General features: G+C 55.1%; 1 protein-coding gene and 2 long non-coding RNA genes across 14 annotated transcripts; 2 read left to right on the forward strand and 1 right to left on the reverse strand.

The window, feature by feature from the left end:
• Positions 1-1,336: 1,336 nt before the first annotated feature.
• On the reverse strand, positions 1,337-27,112 carry USP2 (ubiquitin specific peptidase 2). Of its 9 annotated transcripts, none has more exons than XM_086339646.1 (14): positions 26,866-27,112; positions 17,897-18,714; positions 17,486-17,671; positions 5,830-5,880; positions 5,188-5,311; positions 4,924-5,035; positions 4,713-4,823; positions 4,490-4,554; positions 4,194-4,297; positions 4,026-4,106; positions 3,813-3,891; positions 3,524-3,631; positions 3,235-3,355; positions 1,337-3,089 (listed from the first exon to the last, which is right to left on the reverse strand). In XM_086339646.1, exons 2-14 carry the CDS (start codon positions 18,671-18,673, stop codon positions 3,002-3,004), a joined length of 2,007 nt encoding a protein of 668 aa, XP_086195772.1. In that variant the 5' UTR covers positions 18,674-18,714; positions 26,866-27,112; the 3' UTR covers positions 1,337-3,001. The 9 variants fall into 9 exon arrangements, with proteins under 9 accessions (XP_086195772.1, XP_086195775.1, XP_086195773.1 ...); XM_086339649.1 differs by lacking the exon at positions 26,866-27,112 and adding an exon at positions 25,808-26,100; XM_086339647.1 differs by lacking the exon at positions 26,866-27,112 and adding an exon at positions 24,745-24,867.
• On the forward strand, positions 8,087-19,232 carry LOC147357585 (uncharacterized). Of its 4 annotated transcripts, none has more exons than XR_015141981.1 (3): positions 8,087-8,389; positions 17,241-17,431; positions 18,837-19,232. It is a non-coding gene; the product is annotated as an uncharacterized LOC147357585 (long non-coding RNA). The 4 variants fall into 4 exon arrangements; XR_015141983.1 differs by lacking the exon at positions 8,087-8,389 and adding an exon at positions 17,865-17,986 and having other exon boundaries at positions 17,165-17,431; XR_015141982.1 differs by lacking the exon at positions 8,087-8,389 and adding an exon at positions 17,771-17,986 and having other exon boundaries at positions 17,171-17,431.
• LOC147357586 (uncharacterized) lies at positions 21,949-26,980 on the forward strand. The gene is made up of 3 exons (XR_015141978.1): positions 21,949-22,129; positions 23,289-23,453; positions 26,845-26,980. It is a non-coding gene; the product is annotated as an uncharacterized LOC147357586 (long non-coding RNA).

Genomic DNA, 27,112 nt, shown 5'->3' on the forward strand with positions numbered 1-27,112 from the left:
CCTGTGCAGCACTAGGACCTGTTGCCAGGGGGATGAGAAAGCACCACAGGTTAAGTACAGAAGGAAGGGCTGGGAGCATGGATGGGCTGAGCCCCCGTCCTCGAGGGGGCCCTTACCTATATATAGTCTGTCTGTTCCCCGGTAGAAGACAACAAAACACACAGGTGACTTCTACCTCTCGTGAAAAATTGGTCACAGAAGAGGTAAAGCACCTTAAGTGGATTAGGGGCTCAGCCATCCACTTTGCTCAAGCCTGGTGTTTCCATTTGGAAGGTCATCCTGCTCACTTGTGGTTTGGGGGAAATTATCTTTCCTAGGTCAGGCCCCTGCCAGCGCATGTTTGGGAGAAATCTCTGCCTTGAGTCACTGTTGTTTTCGATCCTACTCAGGAAATGCCCAGACATACCCGCTGTCTTGGCCCAGGAGGTGTGACAGCAGGTGCCACTGTCTCAGAGACGGAGGGGGAGGGAGGCCTTGATCTCTCAGGGTCTGGATCATGGGTGGCAGTTGTTACTGGGAAAAATCCCACTAAGACACTCTAAGCTCAACTGGTGGAGACTTAAGTTTCCCAAGTTCTAGATTGGTGATAGAAATGGAAAATCTGAACAGAAAAAGAGAAAACCCAAGGAACCAAGTCCCTGGGGGTGCCAAGGAGGTCCTTCCTCCAAGAAGTTTAATCTGGTGATGTCTTGAAAACTGTACAGAACACTTCTAATGTAAACGCAGCTGTTTCCAGGTATTAGTGGGGCACGTTGAGATGTTTCACATGAGGACCAGGCCTTGATCACTCCCTACCCAAGCATAGGCCACTCTGCTCTAAGAGCAAACCGTGCTGTCTGTATTCAGCCTCTGCTGGAGACCTGTCTTGGCTCGTCATGGGTGTGTAGAGGGACCTGAGTTGTCAATAGAGAACCACCAGGGTGCCCATACCAGCAGTTAAAAAACAGACCATTTAGAGAGACGTCTGTTAGAGGTGATTTCCTCCGTGTGAAGCCAGGGTTGTGGTTACATGGGAGAAACACGCTGAGGTGTTCAGAAGTGGTAATAGGACGCCTCACCCCCTAAATGTTTCACCCCAAAGAATAAAGTGTATACATAAACAAATGTGGCAAAAAGTTAAAATGTCAGTGAATCCAGATGAGGAATATCGTGTTCAAAGTAAGTACTATTCTGGCCTTTTTTAAAAACAGAATTGAGTAAAAAGTAGGTAGTTTACTTTTTCTAGAACTTGGAATTTACAGCCTGGTTGAAGCAGTAAAATATCTGGCCACTGATAGGCTAGGAGCGCTTCCTGGGTTCGGACCTCTCCCAAATCAAGAGTCCATCACTTATCAGCTTATTTCTCAAAGCTATGATTTATTCTGTACAAGGTTCCACTGTACATCACACATTCATCTACTCTTGCTTACACGGTAAACAAGTGTATACACCAGCCCTTTGGCTCAGGTTCACAGCTCTTCCCTGGAGAAGGGTGTCAGGCCAGTTAGACTCAGGGTGTCTTATTCTGCTGCCTCCTGGAAGCACTGGAGAGTTCTGCCCTCGAGGGGCACAGGCAGGGCCCAGCTGTGTGGGTGTGCAGAGTGCACCATGCACAGAGCTCTGGGCCTTGGTGCTGAACAGCTTTTCTCTCTGGGACAACACAAGAGTTTTGCCCGACAACTTAAGAGCAAAATCAAGCCCATGGGGAAGAACCATACAACTGAGGCAAGATGTCCCCAGACACCCAGGCTCCAGCTCCCAGGCTGAACTGCAGACTGATGCCAAGGGGAGCTGGGGGTGGCATGGGCATCCCTGAGAAACTCGGTCCAAAGGGCCTATGTCAGGAGGCTCTGAGAAGGGGGGTGGGGCAGGGAGGCTGGGGAGAAGGAGCAAGTTAAGGGGGAATAAATTAAAGGTGAAAGAAGCTCAAGGGTCAGGGGCTCGTGCTATCCTTCCAACAGCTGGGGAGTAGACCAGGGCTGGGTTAGAGGAAGCTGGCGGGAAGAACTTGATACACTATCAGAAGAATTTCCTTTTACCTACTCTCTTCACCTCACTGCAGTGCGAAACGAGCCAGGGGCTGTGGGTGTGACCCCGAGCTCCCTGGCAGCTCTGGACATGGCACTGGGGAAAAGGGAAGAGGCTGAGGGATATTTCAGGGAGGGGCAGTTACCCCCTGGTCCCCAAACACTATAAGGCACAATTCTTGGAGGCAACTAGATTCCATCCAAAACATTAAAAAAAAAAAACACCAAACCTGTCAGATCCCAGGTCTACTGTGGCTGTGCTTGGGCCTGGCCAACTCCCACCTAGCACCACTGGGGGCTAGCACTAGAAAAGTTGTACTTGTAGAATTAAAAAAAAAAAAAGACCAGCACAACATCCCAGCTGTGACGAGGTGTGAAAGAGAGCATCTCCAGTCTGAAAACTTTAGTTACGATAATTAAAAAAAAAAAAGTTGGGCTTTTAAAAATCAAAAACAGCTTTTTTCAAAGACGTCCCCTCATCTGTCCCCCTGGAGTTAGCAGCCTTAAGAGGGCTCTTGGCTCATGGGTGTTTTTCTTGCTCCTGGAATGGTGAAGCGGGGTCCAGGTAAAGACGGGCGGCGTTCCAGGCGGCGATCCTCCCAGCAGGCTCCAGAGGGCGCTGTGTTCTTGGGAGGCCGGGGCTGGGCCGAGGCCAGTGGGCCCGTGGACAAGGATCTTCTCCCCACCGATGGCTGCGGTTTATCACACACGGGAAAAGAACCACGCGCTTACAAATGCAGACATGAGAAGCCGAGGGCACCGTGCTGGCTCGGTCTGCGTCCTGCCAATCTTCCCTACCAGGCGGGGCTCTGGGGCACCGGGCTCCCCACTCCCGGCTCCGGCCAGGCTGCGGCAACTCCTGCTCTGCAGCTTCACTTTCCTTTATTTTCCTCTTATTTGTCAGGACTTTTTTTTGCCTTTTTTTGGTCTTTTTAAAAAAACTTAGGTTGTGGGGCCACCACGGGGAAGGGAGGATGGGATGTAGCTCCTCGTTGCTACATGCGGGAGGGCGGACTGGCCAACTCGTAGAAGAGCAGGTAGGCGTCGCTGGTACGCACTTGGCTGGAGGACATGGGGGAGACGCTGCGGAGAGAGCAGGACAAGTCAGCCTGGTGGCCTGGGGAGCCCGGGACGCGCAGCCAGGGCAGCATGAGGGCCCGTCTCTGACGGCTCCTGGGTGAGGGAAGGGTGTCTGACGGCTGGGAGCCCCGCCCGAGGCCCGGCTCACCTGGAGTCGTTGAACGTGTGCCACTCGCCTGTCACCGGGCTCCGGCAGTAGGCTGTGTAATGGCCGCCCATGGTGGTTCCGGAGTGATTGGACACGGCGTACAGGTTGTAAACAGCGTGGTCTGAAGAGGAAGCCTGAGGTGTCAAGCCCCAAGGTGTCCCTTGCGCCCTCCCCTTCTGCCCTCCCCGTCCTGCGTCTCCTCCCAGCTTCCACCTCTCTCTCCTCAGCTGCTTCCCACCACCTCGGGGCCTCCCATCTGCAGCTCAGACTCCAGCTCAGAAACGCTTACTGGTGTTTTCTGAGGCAAATTCCCTCAAGTCCAGGTCTCGTAGTGGGAAATTCACAAATGCTGTGAGCTTGCTGGTTCGTATCCTGGATTCTGAGAACCGCTTCAGATCTGGTGTTGGTGTGAGTCAAGGACAGAGTCAGAACAGGAGACAGCCCCTGAGGGCGACTACAGTCTCAGGAAGCACAAAAGGGGACAGCCCAGCGAGTTTTCTTGTCCTACCCTGCTGGCCCTCACCCGGCCCCCAGTCACTCTCTAATGTCAGCCCCTGCCCTGACCATCTGAAGGATACGGAGCACCAAGATCTTTGGGAACCTCTGGATGGAGAACTTCTTTATACACCGTTTTCTGGCTCGGCAGCGACAGCACGTCTGAAAGACATAACAGGACAGAGCTGGGAAGGACTCATGGGTGAGGCCAAGGCCGAGTGCGGCAATTCCGAGGCTGCTCCGCTCCCAAGAGGACTCCGGGAGACGCACCCTCACTGCCACAGAGGGTGACATACCGGCTTTTCATCGCCATCAAGCACGTCCTCTTTGGTGAAGAGCCTCATGCAGTCCATTAACGTCACCTCAGGATAACCTCGCTGTGAGAGAGAAGGGAGGGGTCAGAGGTCAACGAAGTGAAAGGGTAAGAGCAAGAGTTTCAAAACTGGGGCAAGAGGGGTGCCTACCTTAGTAATGGGCAGAGAGAGGTCCCAGAAGGGATCAAAGACCGTAGAACAGTAGCCACAATCAGTGCATGTCAGGGAGCTCTTCAGCTGCCCAACAAAGAGATCTGGGAAGAGACGGACACACAACGCCTAAAGGCCACGGGTCCTTTCTCACTGCTCCCACCTCAGTCCCCTGGGGGCTGGGCACTGGGAAGCTGGAGGGGTCCTGAGAGGATGGGCTTCTCATGCTCTGATCAGGCCAAGCAGTTAACAGGGAAGGCAGGCAACCCATGCCCGCTCCCCTTGCCTGCACTTACCCCCGATCCGACTGTCTTCCCGTTCTAGATACTTTCTCCACATCTGGCGCCCTTTCTCATCATCACTAGGACCCAGAGAGAGGAAGGCAATTGGGTCAGAGCTCAAACCATGATAAGTGTAAAGGCCTAGCCATCTAAATCCTTAATATCCAAAATTCTTCTGAAATCATTATCCCCAAAGAAGTTCCCATAGTTCGGGCCCCAGCCCTCTCCTCCTACTTACGGCAGATGGTCGAGGTTTTCAGTGTTGGACTTGGGCCTCGCTATGACCCGGTTCACCTCATTATGCAGCCCATCCAGAAGGAAGCGAAGAAACTCCTGAGCATCCTGCTGACTGAACGTGAAGAAAAGGGAGTTAAGCGACACCTCTGGTCCCTCGAATCTGCTACTGCTGCCACCCACTCTGGGGAGGGACACGTCCCCAAGGCCCTTACTTATAGCCGACGAAGCGTGGTGCGTATCTCTGGATCTGGGTTTTGAACTCAGAGGGGCTCACCACGTCATTGGGGGATGAGGTCCATATGGTCTGGATTAGTTTTGCAAACTCTATAGGAAGAAGAAAAGGGTAGAGGGGGGCGTGGAGGATAGCTGAGCCATTTTCTGTATTCTACAGAGTCCCAACAAAAAGAAGCCAGAGGAAGAGAAATGGGAGAGAAGCATGTAAAAAAGTGGAAAAGCGTGCAGGGCCGGGCCCTCACCTTCCATGAGGGCCGTGTGAGCACGGCTGCTGTGGCTGAGGTCCCGCAGGTAGAGCCGCTGCAGGCAGTAGTCTCTCAGCTCCCGCGTGTTACTCAGGCACTGTAGGATGGAGTTCATGAAGCACTGTGGGAGACCACTGGACGTCAGCAGCGGAACAAAGACCCCTGGCTGGCATGTCTACTTACCTAACACTCAGAGCCCTCTGGTACACCTGGCCTACAAGTGAGCCTCAAGCCTCCCGTAGCCTCAAGTTCCTCTTTCTGTAAGTCACAGTGTTGAAGTGAGGCAAATCCCCACTGCTGGCACGGGTGAAGTAACTGGTTATTTACTAGAGGTGTACAAAAGAGTGTAGGGCAGCTGGACAGAGTGGGTGGGAAGTGATGGATGTCCTGGGGGAGAAGGATCCAGGAAAGTGACTAAGGTATCAGTTAAAAGGGCAACTCCCATTTAGCAGGGCTTCCTGCTGGGGTGGGGGTGAGGCAGAGCCCAGCAACTCTGTAAAACATCAGCCAGGAAGGGCAGGTACCAACTGGCCTAGGGGGTAGGGAGTTAGCTGCAGCCAGGATCATCTGGTTAGATAGTCCCAGTTGAGATGGGACTGAGTCCCACCTCAGGAAAGAAGTGGGCTGGGGAGAACTCACCGTGTTCCCAAGGTTTCGAAGACCAGCCAGACCCTGGGCGCTCTTAGAATTCTGTAAGCAAAGAACATGAGGCATATTCAGGCTGAAGGAAGAGGCCTGGCCTACGTTAGGTTCTCTCTGCAACGTTCTGCCAGTTGTAGCCACTAGCCTTAGGCCGTACACATGATCCTCTCTTTAACTTTAATCTACTTACATTGTAGGAAAGCGGGTATGGAATGCCTGTCATTTTCAACACAGGACAAAAACATTCTTCAAGATTTTGCTTTTTTTTTCTTGACTTATGTGGTTTTGCTTTCTTTAATTAACATGTAATTACCCCCCATCTTTTATGTTAATACTTTTCATTCTCTGCCATATTGGAGACTGGAGATTAGAAGCCAGAGACTAGGAATTCATATACCTGATTCTGACAAATTTCAGGTCCCAAATCCAGGCTCTCTCTCAAATGACCTACATTTGTACTCTGAGATGTCTGATAACTAAAGCAGCTGTCATAATGAGCGCTTCATGGAGGTCTTGAAAAGTTCAATGACAAAACATCTAAACTGAGTTTAGATCTTCAGCTGGGGAAAAACTCCAGTCGGCTTGCCATTCTGAACTGCCAGAGACAGGTGGAATTCCTTCCAGCTGAGCTCAGCTCCTGAGGGCTGTATAGAGCCTGGGAGAATCCTCCCTGCCTGGTTCAGGTTTCAACATCCTGATCGGCCACTGGCTGGGAATCCTTCTGATGGCAGCCTGCGGCCAAGCAGAGGTCAGCACCTGGCTGAAGGTGCTGCTCTTGCTCCTGTACCTCTTGTGGAGGCTGGTGAGGGGGTGGGAGAGTGAACAGGACTCTGAGCATTGTTTGTCCAGGTCCCTTGGCTAATCCTGGTCCAACCTCCAAGAAGTCAGATAGCCTTTCGGCTCAAAGGGTTAAAGCATCAGCATACAGATGCGCCTGCTACCCTCTTTCTTGGGGAGGGGACCTGGGAGCAGGCAACTCTGGAGCAACACTGGCTGGGGCATGCGTGGGGCCAGCTCAACCCTGATCAGAACAGGAGCCTGAAATAACTCAGCTAAAATTACTCATGCCGTGTGCTGTCAGCAGCTCAAAGCCCATGAGGTTGTCAGCATAAGGGGGTGGGGTGGGGAGAGGCAGGCTGAGGGAGGGCTTTTCTCAGGAATTGCCCTGCTGATCCCCCACAAGAAAGACGATCCCTCCTTGCCAGTTATCAGGTCTAACACTCACAGGAAGGGAGGGAAATACCTAAACCCAGCAGGCGGACCTGCTGTCCACCTGCAGCTAGAAAGAAAAGCCTATTGGCAGCAGGTGGGGTACAAGCATCACTGAAGATCAGCGGTGTGTGGTCCCAAACATGACATTTAAATCTTACCTGTATGACAATCTAAACCCTGATGTTCCAGTCAGTGGGCCACAATAGAGATAATTCCCTGGACAAAGACCTTATCAGCGTTTTGAAGTAGACCTGGGGCTCAACAGAAACACTGAGTCTGTGTTGCTCATTTGGAACTAAATATTAAAGCCTGCCCACACCTGCATACCTGCTCTTCCTCCCCTAGAATACTCACTCGAACACCTCTTTCCAGCAGTGCTTTATCAGTTCTACCCCGCGCCCCTCCCCCACCTGCCCCTCATGCCTCAGACAACATCTGTCTAAATAGACCACAGAAGCAAAGCATTCTACCGCTGGTGACTGTAACTGTCCACCAAAGTGGGCCCTCGACTGAGATAGCAGTCACGCAGCACCAATGGGGGTGCGGCAATGGGAGGCTGGAGGCATCTTTCTAGTGAAGCATTCCTGTGGTGTTGACGCTTCTCTCTCTGAACCAGCGGAGGGCAGGTCAGGAAGAACAGGTCATGATGGAGGTTACTATCCTTAAGAATCTAACCCTATGTCTGGCCTGGCTAGTGGAGAGATGCGGGAGGCTCCTTTAAGGCTTCTTCGCCAGGACCCTCTTAATTCTGGGGGTGGGGGTTGTGCCTTTGTCTAAAATTTCCTGAGCTTGAAAGTGCCTGCCAATTTCCAAGCACTCTGTGTAGAAGGCGGATGGGTATCAGGAGTCAGGGGGTGGGAGTGGAGGGGAGAGCAGAGCTGTTCTCTGCCCAGCCAGATATTCTTCTGCCATGAATAGGAAATCAGGAGCTCCAGGGAAAGTCAGCAGTTTCCATTCCAGAGGGGAACAAAATGTCCCAGGAGTGACCTTTCTTACGGGGAAAACAATCCTACCTCAGGGCTGACAGGGAGAGGCCCAAACTGGAGAAGCTGGGAGAGACCCTGCACACCAGCCTCTCAGCAGGAGAAGGAAATGACTCCAGCTGGGCTGCTGGAGCTCAAGTGCAAAGAGCTGAGAAAAGTTCGGGGCAAAAACTTCCTTAAAATTAGCCATCAGAAGACCTAATTCGACTCAGGAGCAGCCATTGTTCTAGAAGGCAGGTGCCACCTCCATGGCTAGTAAACAGACAGCATTCACCGCCCACTGAAGGAGCAAGAGCCCAGCTGCTATGTGAACATGGAGGAAACATCTGGGAACACGGGCCACAGAAGAAAGGCTGATGGAGGTTTGTGTCTTCACACTTGAGACCCCAGGAAAGGGCTTTTCCGGCTTACTTCACCTGTGCCTTGAGGGTCAGCCATGAGTCCTGGCTGCAGCCAAGGAGCCTGGTGTGGCCCTGGCACGGGGCAGTGCACGCACTGCCAACACGGGAGCTTGTGCTGTTACGTAAGATCTGTCAAGCTCTGGCCCCTTCTCCCTTCCCCGAGGGGGCAATGCCCAGCTTTTAGCCCCAGCATCACTCTGGGGCGGCTACATCATTGAAGGGATCCAGTGCCCACTGAGCTGAACTGGGGAGGGGAGGGGAGGGGAGGGAAGGGACGTTGACCTCTTTCCCTGTCTGCAACTCCTTTGCCCTTCGCAGGGTCAAAGGACCCCTGCTGCCCACCCTCTGGGAGAGGGCGTTTTGCGATGAGTGACGGGGAGGCGGTCCCTTTCGCACCAGCCTTTCTTGCTGGCTTTTGGCCTTGAAGGAGTCACACCCGCGGAGTCCAGCGAGCTGCCCGTTCCCTCACACCCTGAGATCTAGTCAAGGTTACGCTTTTCTGCACCTGTCCTGATAGGTGCCAGGAATTACGAGCCCAAGAGCCACCTGGTGCTGGGGTCGAGGAGAGGGAGGTGGCAGGGGGACTCGGGGTGGAGGGGCAGGGACCTCAGCAAGGGGGATGGGGCCTCAGCAAGGGGGATGGGGCCGCGAGTAAGCGTGAGATCACCTGGGGAGGGGGCATTCCTTGTCGGGAGACCCTGGGAAAGGAGGGGAGGGGGCTGGGAAGAATCTGTGCCCCGGCCGGGCGGGCGCGCGGTGGAAGGGGGCGGGAGTGGGGCACCCCGGTAAGGAGGCAGAACCCCAGCCCTCGGCGTGAGGGTCCCGGAAAAGGGCCCCGCGTACCTTGGCTTTGTTGAGCAGGAGCCCCACGAAGGTGGAGAGCAGCAGGGAAGGGGAGAGAGGGGAGCGCGGCCGCAGCTCCTTGGCGAGGGCGGGAAATGGGGCGGCGGGGGGCTCCTCGGGCAGGGTCACGGTGTACGAGGTGCGCATGCTGGGGGGCGGGCGGCGGGCTCGGCCCCTAGCCTAACGTTGGCCAATAGGGCGCGGGGGAGTACCGCGAGGTCCCACGGCCTGGACGCCCAGGCCAGCGAGGCCGCCACAGCACGCCGTCCGCGGCGCCCGGCGGTAACCGCTCCGGCGGGCCGACCGCGCGCTCCCGCACCTCAACCTCCCTGGCACGAGCCGCCAACCGACCCGGCGCCGGCTCTCGCTCTCCGGCCGACTGGGGGCCCCGCCGTCGCCTCGGGCCGCGCGACGTCATCGCCGGGGCGGGGCCAGGGCCCGGCCACGCCCCCACTCGGCCCCGCCCCCGGCCCCCGGCACGCGGACCGGAGTGAGGCCGCGCCTCCGCGCCTCCCGCGGTTCCACCCCCGGCCCGGCTGCCCCCAGCACCCCCGGGACCAGGCGGGCCTGCCCGCGACCGAGACCTGCAGACCCGGGGGCAGGCGGACCCGGGCGGGCAGGACCGGAGCGCGGAGCCCGGGAACCACCTCGGGGTTGGGACTCGGGAAAAACTGCCTTTGAGGCCCAAAGAGGACACGTCTCCAAGGCCGAGTGTCAGCGGGTGAGCTTCCCCGAAGGCAGCGAAAGATTCCTGACTTTTGGAGGGCTGCAGATCATTTTGATAACCCGATGAAAGCCCTGTACTCATTTTTTTCAGGAAAAAATGCACCCACGCGCAAACTTTTGCACAACATTCTGGGCGTGTGGGTGGGAGGGGACGACTCAGGCCTTCTTGGAGCCCAATATCCACCCTCCCTGTCCGTGAGGGTAAGAGGACCCAAAGGTAGATTTCCACGGCTTCCGGACGAGCTCCCCTCCTCCCTCCAGTCCTAGTTTGGCTCACTATCAAGAAAGGCAATGCCTAGATTTTTTACATGATGACAACAGGTCACTGTCCCTTTTGGCCCCAGGAAGAAACCTTTTTCTGTCCTCATCTACCCAATTACCCAATTCCATCTCTCTGAGAATCTCAGAGTTTGATTTGTTTTTGGGAGGTAGGAAGAAAGTCACAGCAGGTGGGGAAACTGGTCCTCAGTTGGTGTGTTGGGGGGAGTGTCCTTCTCTGACCCTAAGGGCAGCAGTGGTCGGAGATCAGAGGTCTCTGGGTTTTATTCCTGCTGCTCCACCCGTCTCACCTATCAGGGACCCACACAGAATCTGCCTGGAGAAAGTATCTTGTTTGGAGCTTGACGGCTATTTTTAGCCAGTATTTTTAGCATTTAAAAATACTCTGAGAGGCAGCAGTGTGTGCTGTTACTCATCTGTGGCCTCCTTCTGTTCCTCTTGGCCTGCTCATCCCCACATGTACACGCGCACTGCACACACAACCACAGCCACATGGGGCATGTGTCCAGGACACATGTATGGCTGTACCCCAGGCCTCCCACAGAACAGCACTTTTGTGCTGTTGAGAGAGGAGCACAGACGGTTGTCCCCGTGTTCCCACCTCGGTGGTGGGAGGAGTGGGCAGGAGGCAGGGGCTTCAGGGCATCTTCCTAGATGGTAAGTGACATTAGAAGAGCAGATCTCCAGTCACTGTCCTTGCTGGGATCAAAGCTGGGCCCTGGACAAGATGCAACAACCTTTCCCTCCATGCCTCCTTCTTCCTAACCACACTCCTCTGAGCCAGTCCCACACTGTCTGCAGCAAGGCTTGCATTTCATCACATCACTCCCCTGCCCTGACATACCTGACTCTTCCAGCCAGTCCGGAAGCCTTAGGTAGACTTGTCTGTGAGGCCGTGGTCCATAGGCTGGATAGCACCATGGTCACCACCCTCACTCTTCTCTAATCCCTGCTGCCAATCAACCTGCTTTAGCACATGCCTTCTCTCCTTTAACAAAACTGTCACCAGTGAAGTACTTACTAAATGCCAGGCACTGCTGAGCGCTTTATATACATTATGCCACTTAACTTGCATAACAACTCAGTGACAGTGACGCAGTAACTATTACCTCTGTTTTCTAAATGAAGGATCTTAAGCCCTGAGAGGTCAAACAACTTGCCAGGACTGCAAAGCTGGTACATGGCAGTGTAGGGCTTTGAACCCAGATGGATCCTACAGCAAAACCCATGCTAGTAATAACTACCAGGAGATTCTGGAATGCCCTTCCTGTTCTCTGTCAATTATCTCCTTGTAAATTCTGCTCAAAACTCATGTTTTCCACAAAGCCTTTTCTAATGAACTCCAAGTTCTAAACAGTCCATTACTGCCTACTCTCAGTTTTCTAGCATTGTTTCCACCTTACCAACTTGTCTTAGTATGTTTATCTTTGTCTTATACATGTTTCTACTGCTACTACTAAGTCACTTCAGTCGTGTCCGACTCTGTGCGACCCCATAGACGGCAGCCCACCAGGCTCCCCCGTCCCTGGGATTCTCCAGGCAAGAACACTGGAGTGGGTTGCCATTTCCTTCTCCAATGCGTGAAAGTGAAAAGTGAAAGGGAAGTCGCTCAGTCGTGTCCGACCCTCAGCAACCCCATGGACTGCAGCCTTCCAGGCTCCTCCATCCATGGGATTTTCCAGGCAAGAGTACTGGAGTGGGGTGCCATTGCCTTCTCAATACATGTTTCTAAGACTTCTGTAAATGGTCTGAGCTTGTGTGTTGATTGTACCATCACACTGATACCTCAAGGGCAGGACTGTGAGTTCTCTTAGTGGGTGCTTAATAGAGGTGTTGAGCTCATCACAAAAGGGGGCCAGACCAGGCAGTGCTGGAAGTCCCATTGAGCCTCAGAGGGTGGGGTCAGTCTGGGTTTGCATGTTGAGTAAGTGATTTGCAGGAAGTGCTGTCAGGCGGCCACCCACTGGACTGTTTGGCTTGTTTCCCCATGACGTAGGCCAGCTACCCTGGGGACATCATGGCATTCTGCCAGCCTGCTCTCTCCCTCTTTCCTGGGATGTAGGAGGTCAGGGGCATTGCTGGGAGCAGGGAGGCCCAGCTGGGGAAGGCTTTTCATGGGTGCCCTTTGAGAAGTCTGGTTGGAGAGAATTCAAATGGGGTCCAGTCTCATCAGGCAGGTGTGATGGCTGCTGGACACGGCCATGAAGAACTGTGGTCATTTCTCAACTAACCGAGACCCCGAGAGACCCTTTCTCCTCAGTGCCGTTTCCTGAAGTGGCATGAGCAAAGCAGACAGTCTTCGGGGATCTTAATCTGGCTCTGGCTCTGTGACTTTTTGCCTCAAACACACTGAGCTAATCTGAGCAGAACTCCTTGCTGGAGCCCAAGACTGCCATTTCTCAGACCCTGTGCTTGGCCTGCCTCCCCTGGCGGTATTTTCTTCCCTCAAATCCCCCCTGGCACGGATGGAGTATTTAAATAAAGTCAGGTTTAGTTGTGTGAAGACAAGACTGCAAATATCTTGCTTTCTCAGCTGTTAGTGGGCAGCCCAGTCCCAGGTTTAGAAACACGGCTTAAACCCTGCTCCTGCACGCACCTGCAATTACCCACGCAAGACGGGACAGACTGGCGGCCTGATTGAACTGGTGGGGGCTCAGGGTCCTCGTTAGGGGTTCGGCTCTCAGCCCTCCAGTGCCCTTGGGGAGGGAGGGCCAGCCAGCTGGACCGAGGTCCCTGGGAAGCTCCTCCTTCCTGCATCACTCAGACCCCAGGAGGCCTAAAGCTCTGTGCTGCTTGGAGCCCCTGGGCAGTCTGGTCTGGACCAGCTGGATTCCAGAGGCCCACACACTTCCCTCTCTCGTTTATGTCTCTGTGTGGGGTGCCAGTTTTACGTCTCCATTGAGGTGAGAGGGTGCAGGGAACCACGTGTGCAGCTCTGGGCCCTGAACATGATGTTCATTTCTGCAGCAGGATGGTCAGTGGAGCGGCTCTCCCACAGGCAGGGAACATTTTGCTAGGCTTGGATTAACTCCTGCCTTGCTGAGCCCACCCCCATGCCACTTGAACTCACTCACAGAGACATCCATCCCAGAGTGGGGGTGGAGGAGGAAGCAGGGAGCATGGTGCTGGGCACTGATTGAGAAAATGAGCCTGGATAAGGCGGCTCCAAGGCCACCAGCCAGGTCGCAGCCCATAGCCGGTCTTCGAGGCCTGGAGACATTAGCGTCTTGCTGATTCTGACCACAAACTACAAAACGACTGCCCTTTCTTTCTCAGCAGCTAGGATCAGTCCTGCCATGGGACCCCTCTGTGTGACCTTCCTAGGCCGTGAGCACAGCTTCAGGCCCTCAGGAAGTTTGCCCTCCTCCAGGTGGCCGTGTGGGTGAGGACAAGCCCCAGGGTCTCAGGCTGCCAAGCTGGACAAACAGGACAGCAGGGATGCAGTTCACTGTGGCCGAGTAAACAGTGAGAAGGCCGGGGACAGAGGGAAAGGTCACACTTCTCACCCAGGAGTCCTAGGACAGCCGCCGCTGTCCTCCACTTCAGACTAAAACTCCTCCCTTCCCCCCACCGCTTGACAGCAGTCAAGTCCAAAGTCCCACCCAAGAGGAAAATCACATGACCTCATCTTATATAATCTCCCTGTCACTGAACAGCTGGAACCCAAGGCTTTGTGAGATGAGTCAGCAGCCCCCCCAGGGGCAAATAGGATCTAGGTAGTCCAGGTGCCCAGGCCGACTGCTCCTAGCAACAGGTCCCAGGGCAGAGGGCAAGGGTGTGGGGGCCGTGTGAGGGCAAGAGGCTGGGCCGGGCTCCGCATCTGAGTAGCAGGTGCCCAGCCCGTGACTTGTGCTCTGGAGGGCCCTGGGCCAGCTCCCAGCTCTTCTCAGGGAGAGGAGAGGGTGCCCTGGGAAGGGTGAGCGCAGGGCTGAAGCTGGCAGGCAGCACTGCCAGGGCTCAGGGGAGAGAGCAGCTGGAGTGGGTGGAGCTGAGGATTAGCATGGATTGTAGGGGTTAAAGCGCAGCCCTGGCAGGGCTCAGTGGGAACAGCTTGTCCTTCCATAGGCCCAGGGGAACAAGAGAAGTGGAGTGGAGGGGGGATGTGACCAAGTTGGGGGCTTGGACCCCTGGCTCTCTGCAGGGCCAACCCACCTGGTCTGGCTTGAAGCCCCCACTGTGGGTAGTGAAGGGTTTTTTATTTTTATTTTTATTTTTTAAAACCAGTTCTGAACCAACATACAACTCCCCTGCAATCTGTCTGAAGGGGGGTCTAGGGCACCCTCACTGCCCTAGGCTGACAGTGCGCACTCCGTGGACTGGCATCTTGTTGGTGCTTAAGCAAGCCAGCCATGGACGGGAGGTGTTCAGAATTCTTGTCCCCCTCCACCAGTTCTTCACTCAGCTCAGCTGAGTCTGTGATATTCCAAGTTCATGTGGGCTGTTACTATTAACAGGAGGATTGAGTCTGGTTAGATCTGTTCTATTCCCCCGTTGGTCCTGCTTCTTTTGACCTGTAGTTCAGGTCAGCTGCCCAGAGAGCCCAGGGCCAGGGCTGCCTCAGAGGAGTCAGATCTCACCCAGGGCCCTGCCCTAGGATGCACTCTCAGCTTTGTTCCTCCCGGCGGTGGTCCCCGCCCCCACTCCAGTCAGCTGCCAAGGCCCCTTCTTTTCCAGCAGCACCTTTTCCCCCTTGAGTTTAAGGAAGCTCTCCCATTGCATTTTACTGGTTACAGATTCCCCTGCATCCATGATTTGCTTTGAACCTCATGACATCCCTGGGAGGTGGGCAGGGCAGGCATGACCACTCCCTTTTATGGGTGAGGCAACAGTTCAGATGAGAGGTATCCAAGGTTAAAGAGGCAAAGTGTTCTTCCAGCCGCCAAACTGTTCATCCAGCCTCGGATGACCTTCTCCCTTTCCCATCACCTATGACACTAAAAAAACACCTAGGGCGGCCTCCGGTGCAACTATTTTTAGAACTTACTTCCCCAAGCTTCCCTGAGGGCAGGGACCACAGCTCACCTCTCTCCTGCTCCCCTCCCCCCTCAAACCCCAAGCACCTGGAAGGCAGAAAGGAGGACTGATGTTGATCAAGCACCTACTAAGTGCCAAGCCCTTTCACACCACAACCTCTGATTCCACACCACAATCTCTGAAGTGGGAACTATGATTGCTCTCGTTTTACAGAGCAAACAGGTTCAGAAGTTCACGCATTTCTCTAAGGTTACGCTGCTAGTAAGCTGAACACCATAAAATGAATGAATGAGATGGGAAGAGGGAGGTCAGAAAAGAAACTGGACCTGGTTCTAGAAAGAAGTGGTCCAGGCCCCACGAACAGCGTGGTTCTCACCCCAGCAAGATGTGATCAGCACCAGAAGCGAGGGTGAGGGTGGTGAGGGGAGAGGAGTGAGATTAAATCAAGGTCTTACCCCACTGAACCCAAGAGAGGTCTTTCCCAGTTGGCAGTATTGAGCTGACCAGGAAATTCGTGTGGGTTTTTCTGTTACAGAAAAACTCAGACGACCTTTTCCTTGAGGAAGAGCTCAGAGTGAAACACTAGCTCAGTTGTAGGGCTGCTGGTTACTCCTGTGTGTTGTGGGTTGTTTCTGGACAGGGAAAAAGGGATGTTACAGTGGCTGAGTTTGCCCTGGGTCAACCTGCCCACTCCTCTGAGGTCCTCTTGCAAAACTCCCCTCAGGCTGGCCCTGGGGGAGGAGGCTGGGGCCAGGGTGTCTGCTGTGGAGACTCCAGGGAGGTTTGGGATCTGCCTGTGTGGGAAGGAGGCGGCCCTGCTCTCAGGGGATTGGGGCTGAGACCTGCTCTGTAGTTTAGTCTGTGGAGGGGAGGTTTTCACACCTCAGTGTGCTTGAAGATTACCTGAAAAGCTTGTGAAAAAGGGCAGGAGTCTCAGGCCCTATATCCCTAGAGAGTTTGCCTCCAGGGGTTCTGGATGGGGCCCCCAGACAATTCAGCGCACAGATGATTCTGAAGTAGTCAGTCTGCAGACCCCACTTTTTAGGAACATTGAGCTCCATAAACAAAGGGATTAAGCCCCATAAAGAGTCCTTCTGAACAAAGGGAGGGAGCCCCTCAGAGGCCTCTAACACCCAGGCCCCTCCATTGAGAGCCGCTTTCTGATTGATGGCCCCTGAGATGAGCAACACCAGACCTGTTCCAGCCAATCACGCATCAACCCAAGTATGTGTCCCCCGAGAGCGTGTCTCTGAGGCCAGCTCTGTTGTTTGCCATTCTTGTCCACTCTAGCCCTCCAACGCAGTCAGCCCTGCCTTCTCAGGGTCCGAATGTTCTGGGAGGCACCAGCCTTTGCATCTCCCATGGCACTTCACAGCAAGGCTGAGACTCTCTAAACAATGCTATCAAGTTGTCCTCTCAGGACCTTTAGTTTTGACAAGCTTCAAGGTCTGTGTCCCAAAGCGCCGCCCCTATCCTGTACCCCTGTTCCGTTTTTCTGGACAAGTCCCCTAAACAGCGTTTCTTGCTATGGCACAGCTATTGTTTCTAAAAGCCACGTGTCCTAAGAGTAGAAGGGTACATAAAGTAATGAAGAGGACACAACACCCAGTTCTCCTGCCCATCTGCTTGCCTGTCCTTCTGAAGACCCACTCATATCCATCCATCCATCTACCTGCTCACTCCCCCATCTACCCACTCATTCCCCCATACATCTCTTCACTCCTCCATCCATCCATCCATTCAACCATCCATGTGATACGCAGGCCAGCTGAATTCTACACTGAGCTAGGTACATACTGAGGGATCTGGAGATTTGATTTCTTTCTCATCCTCTGAAAGCTCACCCCCTAATGGGTAAACTGATGACTACACAAAAGGCAGAATTGTAGTCAGTGCCCCAGGAGAGGTGTGTCAGGGATCAGATGTGGGTGGGTCATGCCAGCCCTCACTCAAGTCTCCAGCAGAGCCTCTTTCCCTTATTTTAACCCAGGCACATTGGAGTAGAAAGAGACTGGATCATCTAAAGCCCTAGACAAGAAGTTCTGCACCATTTTCTCCAAAGACACACGAGAACTACTCCTGTCTAGACCCCTGGTCCGGAGCCAGGCAGCATCCATCAGAGGAAAGATCCTTTTCTGATGTCTTATGTCCCAACGTTAAGCCATATCTCTGGACTGAGAGGTAAAAGCCTGAGCAGGAGAAGAGATGCAGTCAGGGCCGGGGGGCCTCTCTTACCAGAGGGCACACTGGTGGTCTGGGGGTCTCAGCATGCAGTCCAGGATGGGGCAGGGCTTGCAGGGGCCCCAGGCATGTTGGGTGGGAAAGCCCAGGATAAGAGTCGCAGTGTATGTGAGGGTAGCTGGGCATTTCCAAGAGCAGTACAGGGCCATTGTCGAGTGCACAGGTCGTGAAGTGCATTTCCTGGGGAGAGTGGGAGAGCCTCTGAGCAAAGACATCAAGCCACGAGGGCGCCAGGTGTGCTGAGATGACTTCCCTGGTTCGTCCCCACCTGGGCTATAGGAACAGCCACTGTGAGGCCTGGGAAGGAAAACCTCTGCCTGCGATCGTCGGTCAAGGTGGAAGCCCTTTTCCTCATCAGTGGCTTCCTCCCCAGCCCATCACCAGGTCCCCCCGGGGCAAACTCACCATGGTGTCTCGCCCTGGGGAGCTGGAGCGGCTGGACACAAGGGCCTGGCCCTTGCCCTTCTCCCACAGACTGTAACGGCCACTGGGTCGGTAGGTGGGGCTGAGGACTTCGGGGGCTCGTGAGGGAGGGGTCGGGGTGGGCACCTGAGGTGCGCTGGCCTTGCGCCCATAGTTCTCCAGGTAGTCGGCCAGGTACTCGGAGCGGCTGGCCGCCTGGTACAGGCCCTGCAGGGCGCACAGCTCCTTGCGCGTGCGGGCCAGCATGGGGCTGCGGCCCAGGTTCCCAGAGTCCAGCCGGTAGCTATCCGAGGTCTGGAGGCTGGAGAAATCCCGGGCCAGGTCTGATTGACTGTTCGACTTCTTCTGGGTCAGGGTCACCCCCTGGTCGCGGGCACTGACAGGCAGGTAGCTGACGGAGCTGGTGGTCACTCCATAAGAGAATCCACTGCCCCCGCTGAGTCCACTCCCTGAAGGCCGCTCGGTGCCCCGAGTCTGGCTCTCAGCCCGCTTACCACCCCCGATGACGTCAGGTCTCAGCAGGGGGCGGCCTCGGTCATAGTCCAGGATGGAGGGGGGGCCATAGGTGCGGGGACGGGTGAGATAGCTGGTGGGGGGGCTGGGCTTGAAACCAAACTTCTCCTTCTCCAGGAAGGAGGCAGCCAGGTTGGTTCCGTAGGAGGAGGGAGTGTAGGTGCCATAGCTTGATTTGGTGAAAGGCGCATCTGTAAAACGGGCTGATTCTGTGTAGCGCTTCAGAGTGGAGGAGAGCTGGGACATCCTTCAGGGCGGCACTCGGTGGGGACTGGGAGCCTCATGGGCTGAAAGACAAGGAAAGCAGTTGTCAGAAGGCCCTGCAGGGGGTCAGGCTGCTCCCACTGTGCCTGCTCTCCATCCCCCAGTGGCTTGATCTCAACCAGGGGCCACACTTGTCTGTTTCCAGGAAAGCCACTGGCCCACCACTGGGACACACCTCTGCATGTGCGTGCGCACCGGCACGCAGGTCTCCACGCACCCAGGCATTCACACCTCAGGGAGAGCCCCAGAGCTGAGCAGGCTTTCATAAACCACACGGGTGATCAGTCTCAGCACTACTTGGACTGGACGCTCCCCTCAAGGCCCCCAGCCTGAGAGCAGGGACTGCTCCACTTCTGCAGCCCTTCAAGCAACAAACAGTACTCCAGGGACTTCCCTGGTGGTGCAGTGGCTAGGACTCCGCACTCCCAATGCAAGGGCCCTGGGTTCCATCTCTGGTCTGGGATCTCATGTGCCCCAACTAACAGCCGGTGCAGCTGAATAAACAAAAACAAAAAAGCCCCCAATAGTATTCCAACCCAAATCCCATGTGCTTCCTCTCCTTGGCTTCTTTCTGCAGGCACCCCCGACATGAGGGATGCTACCGCCCTCACCTCCTGGATTAAAAACTGCTGGACATTCCAAGAGTTCAGACTGCTCCCCTCTTTGGGAGCAATCTTTTGGGAATCTTACACTGTTTAGACAGCATGACCTGAGGATCATTTAGCCAGATACCTGATGAGGAACAAGAGGCCCATGAGAGGAGGAAAGGGGCTTAGGTGTAGGTGGTGGTGGTGATGAGTGGCTGAGAGGAACGCTTTATCTCAGTCTCCAGACCCAATCCCAGAGTGCTTCCCTGGACATGTCCACCTGCTGCGGTGGGGGATCCTCGTGTGGTAGAGTCCACCCTCTGCATTGACCTAAGCCTTCAGTTCTAAGTGGAGTTACAGCCCTGTGGCCTCCCAGGGCTTCCCCTATTAGTACCCACAGCAAACCGATAGTGATAATGACTTGTGCAAAGGGGGCCCCCTAGAGGCTAAGATCCTGCACTGCAGGCAGCGCTCTTATCTCCACCCGCAGTCCTTGCAGCTGGGGTGGATCTGCTGAAGGAACACAGAACCTCTGAATTGAGTTTTCAAAGCCCAAATGGGTCGACCTTTTTTTTTTTTATTTTAAGTTTCACATCATATATATTTTACCACAAGTGAAAGGGGACATTTCCACATACATCATCCAATTGAACCCTCCCGCGGGCCTAGGGAGTGGACAGCCACGACCACGCTTTACATAGAGGACACCAAAGTGACCGATGTGAAACAGCTAGAGCCAGGTCTCACCATGGGGACATCAGATTTGGGAATCTAGCCCAGATTTCCCCTCTGCTGAAAAAAGGGTGATCATCAGTTAGATGCACTGCACCTGTCACCGGCGGGCACTGTCAAGCTCGCTTTAATTGTTGCTACAAAGGACTTGTAGCAACATCCTCCAACTGTTACTCAGACTAAACAGTAAGAGGTTTGCCCAAGCTGTTTTTCAGGAACTTGGAGTCAGCTGTGTCCAAGTGCATGCCGTAGACAATTAAGACTGGTTAGGACATCCACCACCCCCACCCCCCGGGGGCATATGAGAGTGTCCACTTGATGAAGGGTCATCCATCTTATGTTCTCCGTTGTACAAGTGGAAAGTGCCACTGACTCGCCCAGGGCCACATGCTAGCAGAGCGAGGACTCGTGTCCATGTCTCTCAGATTTCCAGCCCAGTGCCCTTCCCACTTTACCTCAACTCACCACCCCCATCAAATTTAGGCTCACGTGGCGAGCCAGAGTCCCTCCATCACGTAAACCTGCAGGCTTTATCTCTAATGGAGCCGGAGGGCAAAGGAGGAGTAGGTAAGATCTCTCATTTTCCTTGAGGGTCAATAGGGGCTCTTGGGGGCTCCTGGGGTGGTGGGGGTGCAGAGCCATCCAGGACTCTCAGAGGAGTCTTGCCCTGTGGCTGACTAGCTGGGTGTTTCTGCCCTAGTCATTGAATCTCTCTGAGCCCCAATTTCCTCAGCTGCAAAATCAGTACAGTAATCATCATTATGATTCCTACCTCACAGGGTTGTTGCGAGGAATAAATGAGATAATAACATGTGAAAGCTCTCAACAAAGACAGTGGTTATTATCTCCTCTCCCAGCCCTGCCAGGCAGCCCGGCTCCTCCCTTTGTAGGCCTATAATGATGTCGGGGCTGACTGTCTCCTGGCCGGGCCAGGCTCTGACCGCAGCCCTGGGCATCGGGGTTCTCCCTGCAGCTCCTAGTGAGATGAGTGGGTCGTGGGCAGAATCTAGCTGTTTGGCAGTCAGTGGCTCAGGCAGCCTACAGCCTGCCCTAGGCCGTAGCCCAGCTCATTAGGGCAGAGGGGACCTGGTGCCAAGCCCCAAGTGCTGAGTGCCAGGCAGAGAGCTCTAGATACTCAGTTCATGTAAGGTATGGGATAGGTTGCAGAGGTGGGAGGTGAGCAGGTGGCACTTTTCATATAGGCCCCAGGCCAGAACTTCCAGACTCTGCCAGAGACCTCCAGCCATTTTCAGTCCAGGGCAATGTCAGAGAGGCCTGGCCTATAAATGACCATCCATCCTTATTCCCGCCTGGCCTGGCTGGGGGCTCCCTCAACCAGCCGTGTTCCCACAGCCAGCACAACTTTTACCCCTTTCTAGGAAAAGATAACAGGAGGAGGGCCTGGTGCAGGGCTGGGGGAACCACAAGCTTCCCTCCCATCTGCTTAGCATCCTGGGGTCCAAGGGAGGAAGAGGATGAAGGCTGAGGAGGCCAGGGGCGGAGACGGGCAGAGGCTTGGGGTGGGGGCGTGGGACCAGTCCTGCTCTATTTCACTTTGGAGAGCTCCATCAATAATTCAAAGTCACAGAGACTCCAGGTCCCAGGAGCTGGGCTCTGGGACACTGAGCAGCCAATCAGATATGCCCCCTACCCCCACAAGGGCCTGAACTCCTGCCTCCTCCCCATGGGTCTCTCTACCCCTCCCCCAACACTGCAGCTCGGGGGAATTGGTATTCTGCAGGCAGCACCCTAAGCTTGCGACCTCTCCTGGCCCTGCTGACACAGAAGTGCTGGGGCCAGACAGGTACAGCAGACAGGGACAGACAGCCCTGGGATGGCCCACAGGTCGCCCTGGGCAGGATCGGGGTCGGGAGTGGAGCCGCACCACTCATGGGAGGGCTCCTAAACACTGCTCTCCTGTCTGCTTCAATCTGCCAGACAGCTGACAGGCCTCCCTACCACTAACAGCCCCCTGGAAGCTGTCTTGTCAGTGCTGGCATCTGGCACAGAGTTCCTCTGTCTGGGGAGAGGGTCCCCGCTGCGGCTGAGGCCTGGAGCATGCCTGTCTCCTCCCCCAACCCCTAGTTTCGCTCTTGAGGACAGTGCCAGCACCTTGCAGGTGAGCAGATGGCTTGGGTTGGTGCCCCTTGAGTTACCTGGCGTGGCTGTCTCTGGAGGCTGTAGGAGGCACCCTGGCCGGGAGAGCAGGCTGGGGCCCTGGCTATAGCTCTGCTGCACAAGACAGGGACAGGATGGGCACTCACATGGCCGCGAGTCTCCTCGTTGCCAAAGGAACGGCCTGAACTGAATGGCCCTTTCATGGGGCAGTGGGAGGCCAGCCGATTGGCTGTGATCCCCCGTGCCCCTCCCTGCCCAGCGTGGGGCCCCTGCTGCCCGACTCCTTTCACTGTTTACCCAGAGCTGGCAAGTACAGGCATGCGGTTCCAGGCAGCACCTCCCCAGGTGCCCGCCACCTCGGACAGTGGGGCAGCCTTCCTGCCAGCCTCCTTGTCCGTGCAGGCTCACCAGGGCCCTTGGCTCTTCCCTGTTCTGCCAGGCTTCCCTTGCTTCCCTCTCGCTTTACTCAGTTTTCCTTCTTGGGAGGTGTGGAGGCACTTCTCCTCCTGAAAGGACGAGGTAACCAGTTGGCCATCGCCCCGCCAGCAGGTACAGAGCACCCCTGGACCAGGCATCCCACTGGGTACTTCTTAGGCAGCTTGTCATTTTTCAGCAGCCCAAAGTCCAACACTGAGACAGCCTTCCCAATGCCCCGGGCTTACAAACGTCATTTGAAGGTTTAATTTTTTTAAACATTAAATTGAAATTCAAAATACTTTCATTCAAATAGACAAGATATTTAAATAGTGAAACAGTCAAGTGAAGCATTTAGCATTCATATTCCTGAAGTTATTAAAGCTTAAATCAGCACTAAGACTTCTGGGACACCGCATATTAATCACTCACTTAATCCTCATGACTGCCCTAAGCAACAGGTGCTATTATTATGCCCGTGTGCAGATGAGGACACTAGGGTTTGGAGAGGTGGTGTGGATCCCCCGGGGTCACACTGGGACTGGGACCTACCTGGGCTCTGTCTGCTAACGCCTACCTTGAAGCCAACCCATCGCCCCTGTCTCTCTTCCCTGGCCTTTCCCTGAGCTGGCACAGGGTGGGGGTCCTGCAACATGGGGTGAGGGGGTCCAGGTGTCCACCGTCTAGGCAAAACAGCATGGCGGGTACAGACTCCCAAGGAGCTGCCCTTCGAGTTTCCACTGCAGGCAAACGAAAGCGAAGCCAGGCGCAACCTGAGCCCCGGAACAATGCTGATCTGCCGAGAGATGGTCCAGGAGGCCTCCATTTCACCCGTGATGCCAAGCTCCTGCATGTCCCCCGCCTCCTACTCTTGCGGCAGCTTGGCCCACTCCCCAGGGTACCCAGACTAGGTGAGTCAGGGCTTAAAATGAAGCCTATCTTCCTGGGGCCACCAGCCCATTATGTCAGCCACTGTCATTTCCTGTTGCTCACGTGAAGGGCTCCCTAACCTGCCCAGCCAGGGGAGGGACTTGCTCCCCAGGAATGCCAGGCACTCTTGGCCCCCAGGGTATGGGATGGGTGATGCCCAACATCCCAGTAGCCTTCACGGCCCCCCTCTGCCCAGATCCGCTCTCCTGTCTGGGGTGAAGGCACGCCAGCTTCTGTGGCCTTGCCACTGCCTGGATAGAAAGCCCCTAGCTGGGCTTCAGACATATACCTCAGCGGGGTTTAGTTCCTTTCCTCCTATCTGTGTCCGAGGCAGGTGAGTAGGGAATCCCAGCCAGTCCCACAGGTGCTTGGGAACCGTCACAGGGGTGACCTCAGAGCTTCCCAAAGCTGCTTGCTAACAACATCGGAATGAGGCACTGAGACGGCTGACCTTGAAGGGTAAAGTGGGCTGACAGAGGGGCCCTGTCTCCATCTACACTTTCCCACCACAAGCCCAGCTGCTGCGACATTGCCTAGACACAAGCGTCATCCCCTACGTCGAGGGATGTCCTGGCAGGAGTGGAAGATGTAGGCGGAGGGGGAGGTTGGGGTGGGGGATATTTGTGCTCTTACAGTTCAGGAGTTCTGTTTACTGCTCTCAGATGCTTAGGAGCCTCTGCCTGCCGCTAGCGGCTCTACCTCTCGGGCTGGCACCCTCTGACCCACCAGTTTAGTGCCTGATATGCCTTGGCCAGGGGTCATCAAGGGGATTGGGTCCCTCTCAGTTACTCAAGGGGACTGGGACAGGGCAAAAGAGGTAAGATAAGAGATTGGAGATTAAAACCAGAATTCCACCTGGAGGAGAAGAGGTGGGTGGGCTTAAGGCAGTGTCTCTTCAGGGTTCTTCATTTGGGTTGGGAGGGGGTGGGCATCTCTATACCTCCAAGAAAAGGCAAAGATATGGGGCCCCCAGGCAATATTGGAATTCTTAAATTCTATTTTCTAACCACGACTGTCCCAGGCACTCTCCTGGAACCCCACCCCAGGGGAGAACCCCAGGCTCCTTCCCTCTCCTCCAGGGCTTCAGTTTCCTCCTCCTGGCCTCCCAGCCCTTGGTCCTGCCCCTGGGTCTTGCCCATAGCACCTCCCAGGCCTGGTGGGGTGGCCTCTCACATGCTCCCCCAAACAGACAGGGATCCCTCAAACAGACAGTCCAGGGCCCTCTGGACAACGGCCCTGTGAAGTTCGGATACCAAAGGGACAGTTACTGACCTGTGTCCGGGGACACTGGGCAGGATCTGGGGGCTTCTCCTTCCCCGGCAGGGCAGGGAGTGCAGTGGCAAGGCCAGAAGCAGGAGTCTGACTTGGGCTGGGTAATCCGGGGCTCAGGTTACTGACTCGATATATATAGTATCTTATCTGACCTCATGGAGATGGCTAGCTCCACTCGCTGGCATTCTGAGCCCAGGGAGAATTAAAGGGGCAGTGGCAGGCCCTCCCTTTCGAGGTGGGTGCCAGGCAAGGAGATCCTAGGAGACTGTTTGCAGGGAGCATTTTGAAATGGAACAGAAGGGGGATTCAAGGGGAAGCAGAACTGGAAAGAGGGTAGAGGGATGGGGGTGGAATTAGGCAAAAATACGGAGAAGGAGGTGTCAGTCACAGAACTAGAGAAGAAGAAGAAGCCCCAGTCCACCTCCTTTAGCTTTGAGATGGAAGAGACCCGGAGGCAGACAGCAGCTCGCTCAAGGACACAGAGGCAGGGAGAGGCAGAAGGGACCTCTCTCAGGTTTCCAGTTCAAACTCTTTTACAATGGACTTCTAGGCTTGGGCTTGTATTCCAAGTCTTTCCTTTTTATTGCCTCGGAGACATTTAAGCAGTCATTTAAGTGGTCCAAACCTTATTTAGTCTTAAAACAGGAGTAATAATAATGATATACCTCATGGAAGTAAGGATTAAATAATGCTTGTTAATTTCCTGGCACACAGTAAGAGTTCAATAAATGATCACTACTACTATATCGAATACTTCCACTTATAATTAGTGGTAGCATTTGTCAGGTGAACCTTGCTAGGGAGAAAAGATTCCTCCAGGCCAGCCCGTGGGAGTGCTCTGTTCTCATGTCAGAAAACTGCCATGGTTTTCCGAGCTGATCTGTGTCCCATAGCTGGCAAGGCAAATGAGGCTTGCCCAATTCCCAGATGTGCAGTCCACCCGTCAGAGGGGGGCCAGGCTCACTTGGGCTCTTTCCTTCTCTACCTAGAAAAGTATAGCAAGTGTAGCTTCCCCCAGGCTACCAGGAGCAAGCCTGGCTGCTCTGGAGTGGTTCCACTCTACCTGGAGGAGTGTTCAGGATCCCGAACCTACAGAGCCAGGCTGGCTGGGCAGGGTCACAGGAGGAAGGTGCAGGATTCTTAACCTCTCGGACCTTGGTGCTCTTGTCAGCTCCCAGGCTGTTTCTCCTGTTTCTCGATGGCTCTCCCTGGGGACTGGGAGTACCCGGGATGGTGCCTCCACCCTGTCTCAGCGGAGACTACTGACTCAACTCAGGTCCTGACGATGCACTTGAGAGGACGCCCTCGTCCCCAGCCCTCATTCCAGTCCTCATTCCGACTCCAGTCTGGCATCATCTACAGCATCAAAGGAATGGTGGCTGCTCCAACCCCAGCCCAACCAGCTCTCCTTTCCTCCACTGTACATGTCGGACTCTGGGGACCTTTTCCTGCCTGTGCCTGGGGAGATGAGCATGGGCAGGATCTCCAGCTCAGTCCCATTCTAAGAGCGGCCAGGTCAGGAGGTAGATGCTCCTCCTTAGAGGACAGCCAGAATGGGTTGGCCAGGACTTCCTTAGGCTGTTGAGTATAAGTTACTTGCCTTGAAGCATCGCGTGCCTAATTCTGGTTTGGGATTGGTGAGAATTTCAAAGATGCCTCTTTCTGGTTTGGGATTGGTGGAAAATCTACCCCTCTTCCACTTAACTACTACCCCCCCACCCCCACCCCTACCCCCTTTGGCAAACTGACCAGAGACAAGCCCCCAGGAGCTTTGAGAGGAGGGAGTAAGAGCTGCCACGCACACGTGGGGAGGGGTTTGTCAGGGTCCAGGCATCACTCTCCGCCACATCCCACACAGGGCTCGGAGATACGGTCCTGCCCAAGCAGCGTTTCCTTAGAACACGCTGATCAGCACACAGATGGCTCTCCCTGGCACCCTGAGCTGTCGGCTCACACACACAACTGGCACCCACAGCTGGAGATCCTCAGCGCAGCTGGCACTTGCCCTACATTCCTAGTACCCATTTTGCCCAGGCGGTCGTTGACACCTCACTTTCAGAGCCTCAAACGGCACTGCCCTCCGTATCCCCCCTTCCCCAGTCTCCGACAGGTGGCACGTACCTGCCTATTCTCCGAGGATGGATGAGTCGAGCCGGGCACAAGCATGGAGCTACGGATGAGTCCCGGCTGGTATTGGAGCGGCGCAGTAAACAGCCGCTGACGCAGAGGGCTCCCTGGCCTCGGCTCTTGTCCGCCTCTACCCCACCTCCGCCGGGGGCCCAGAGAGGACCTCCCCGGGAAATCGGCGCCACCCAGCGGGCCGCTGCCTCATTGCGCCGGGGGCCGGCAAAGCCACACCTCGCGTCTT

Source organism: Bos grunniens, chromosome 15 (genome assembly GCF_055505025.1).
Source record: "Bos grunniens cultivar Pamir isolate PY7600 chromosome 15, Bosgru_T2T1.0, whole genome shotgun sequence".
Classification (NCBI taxonomy): Eukaryota; Metazoa; Chordata; class Mammalia; order Artiodactyla; family Bovidae; genus Bos; species Bos grunniens.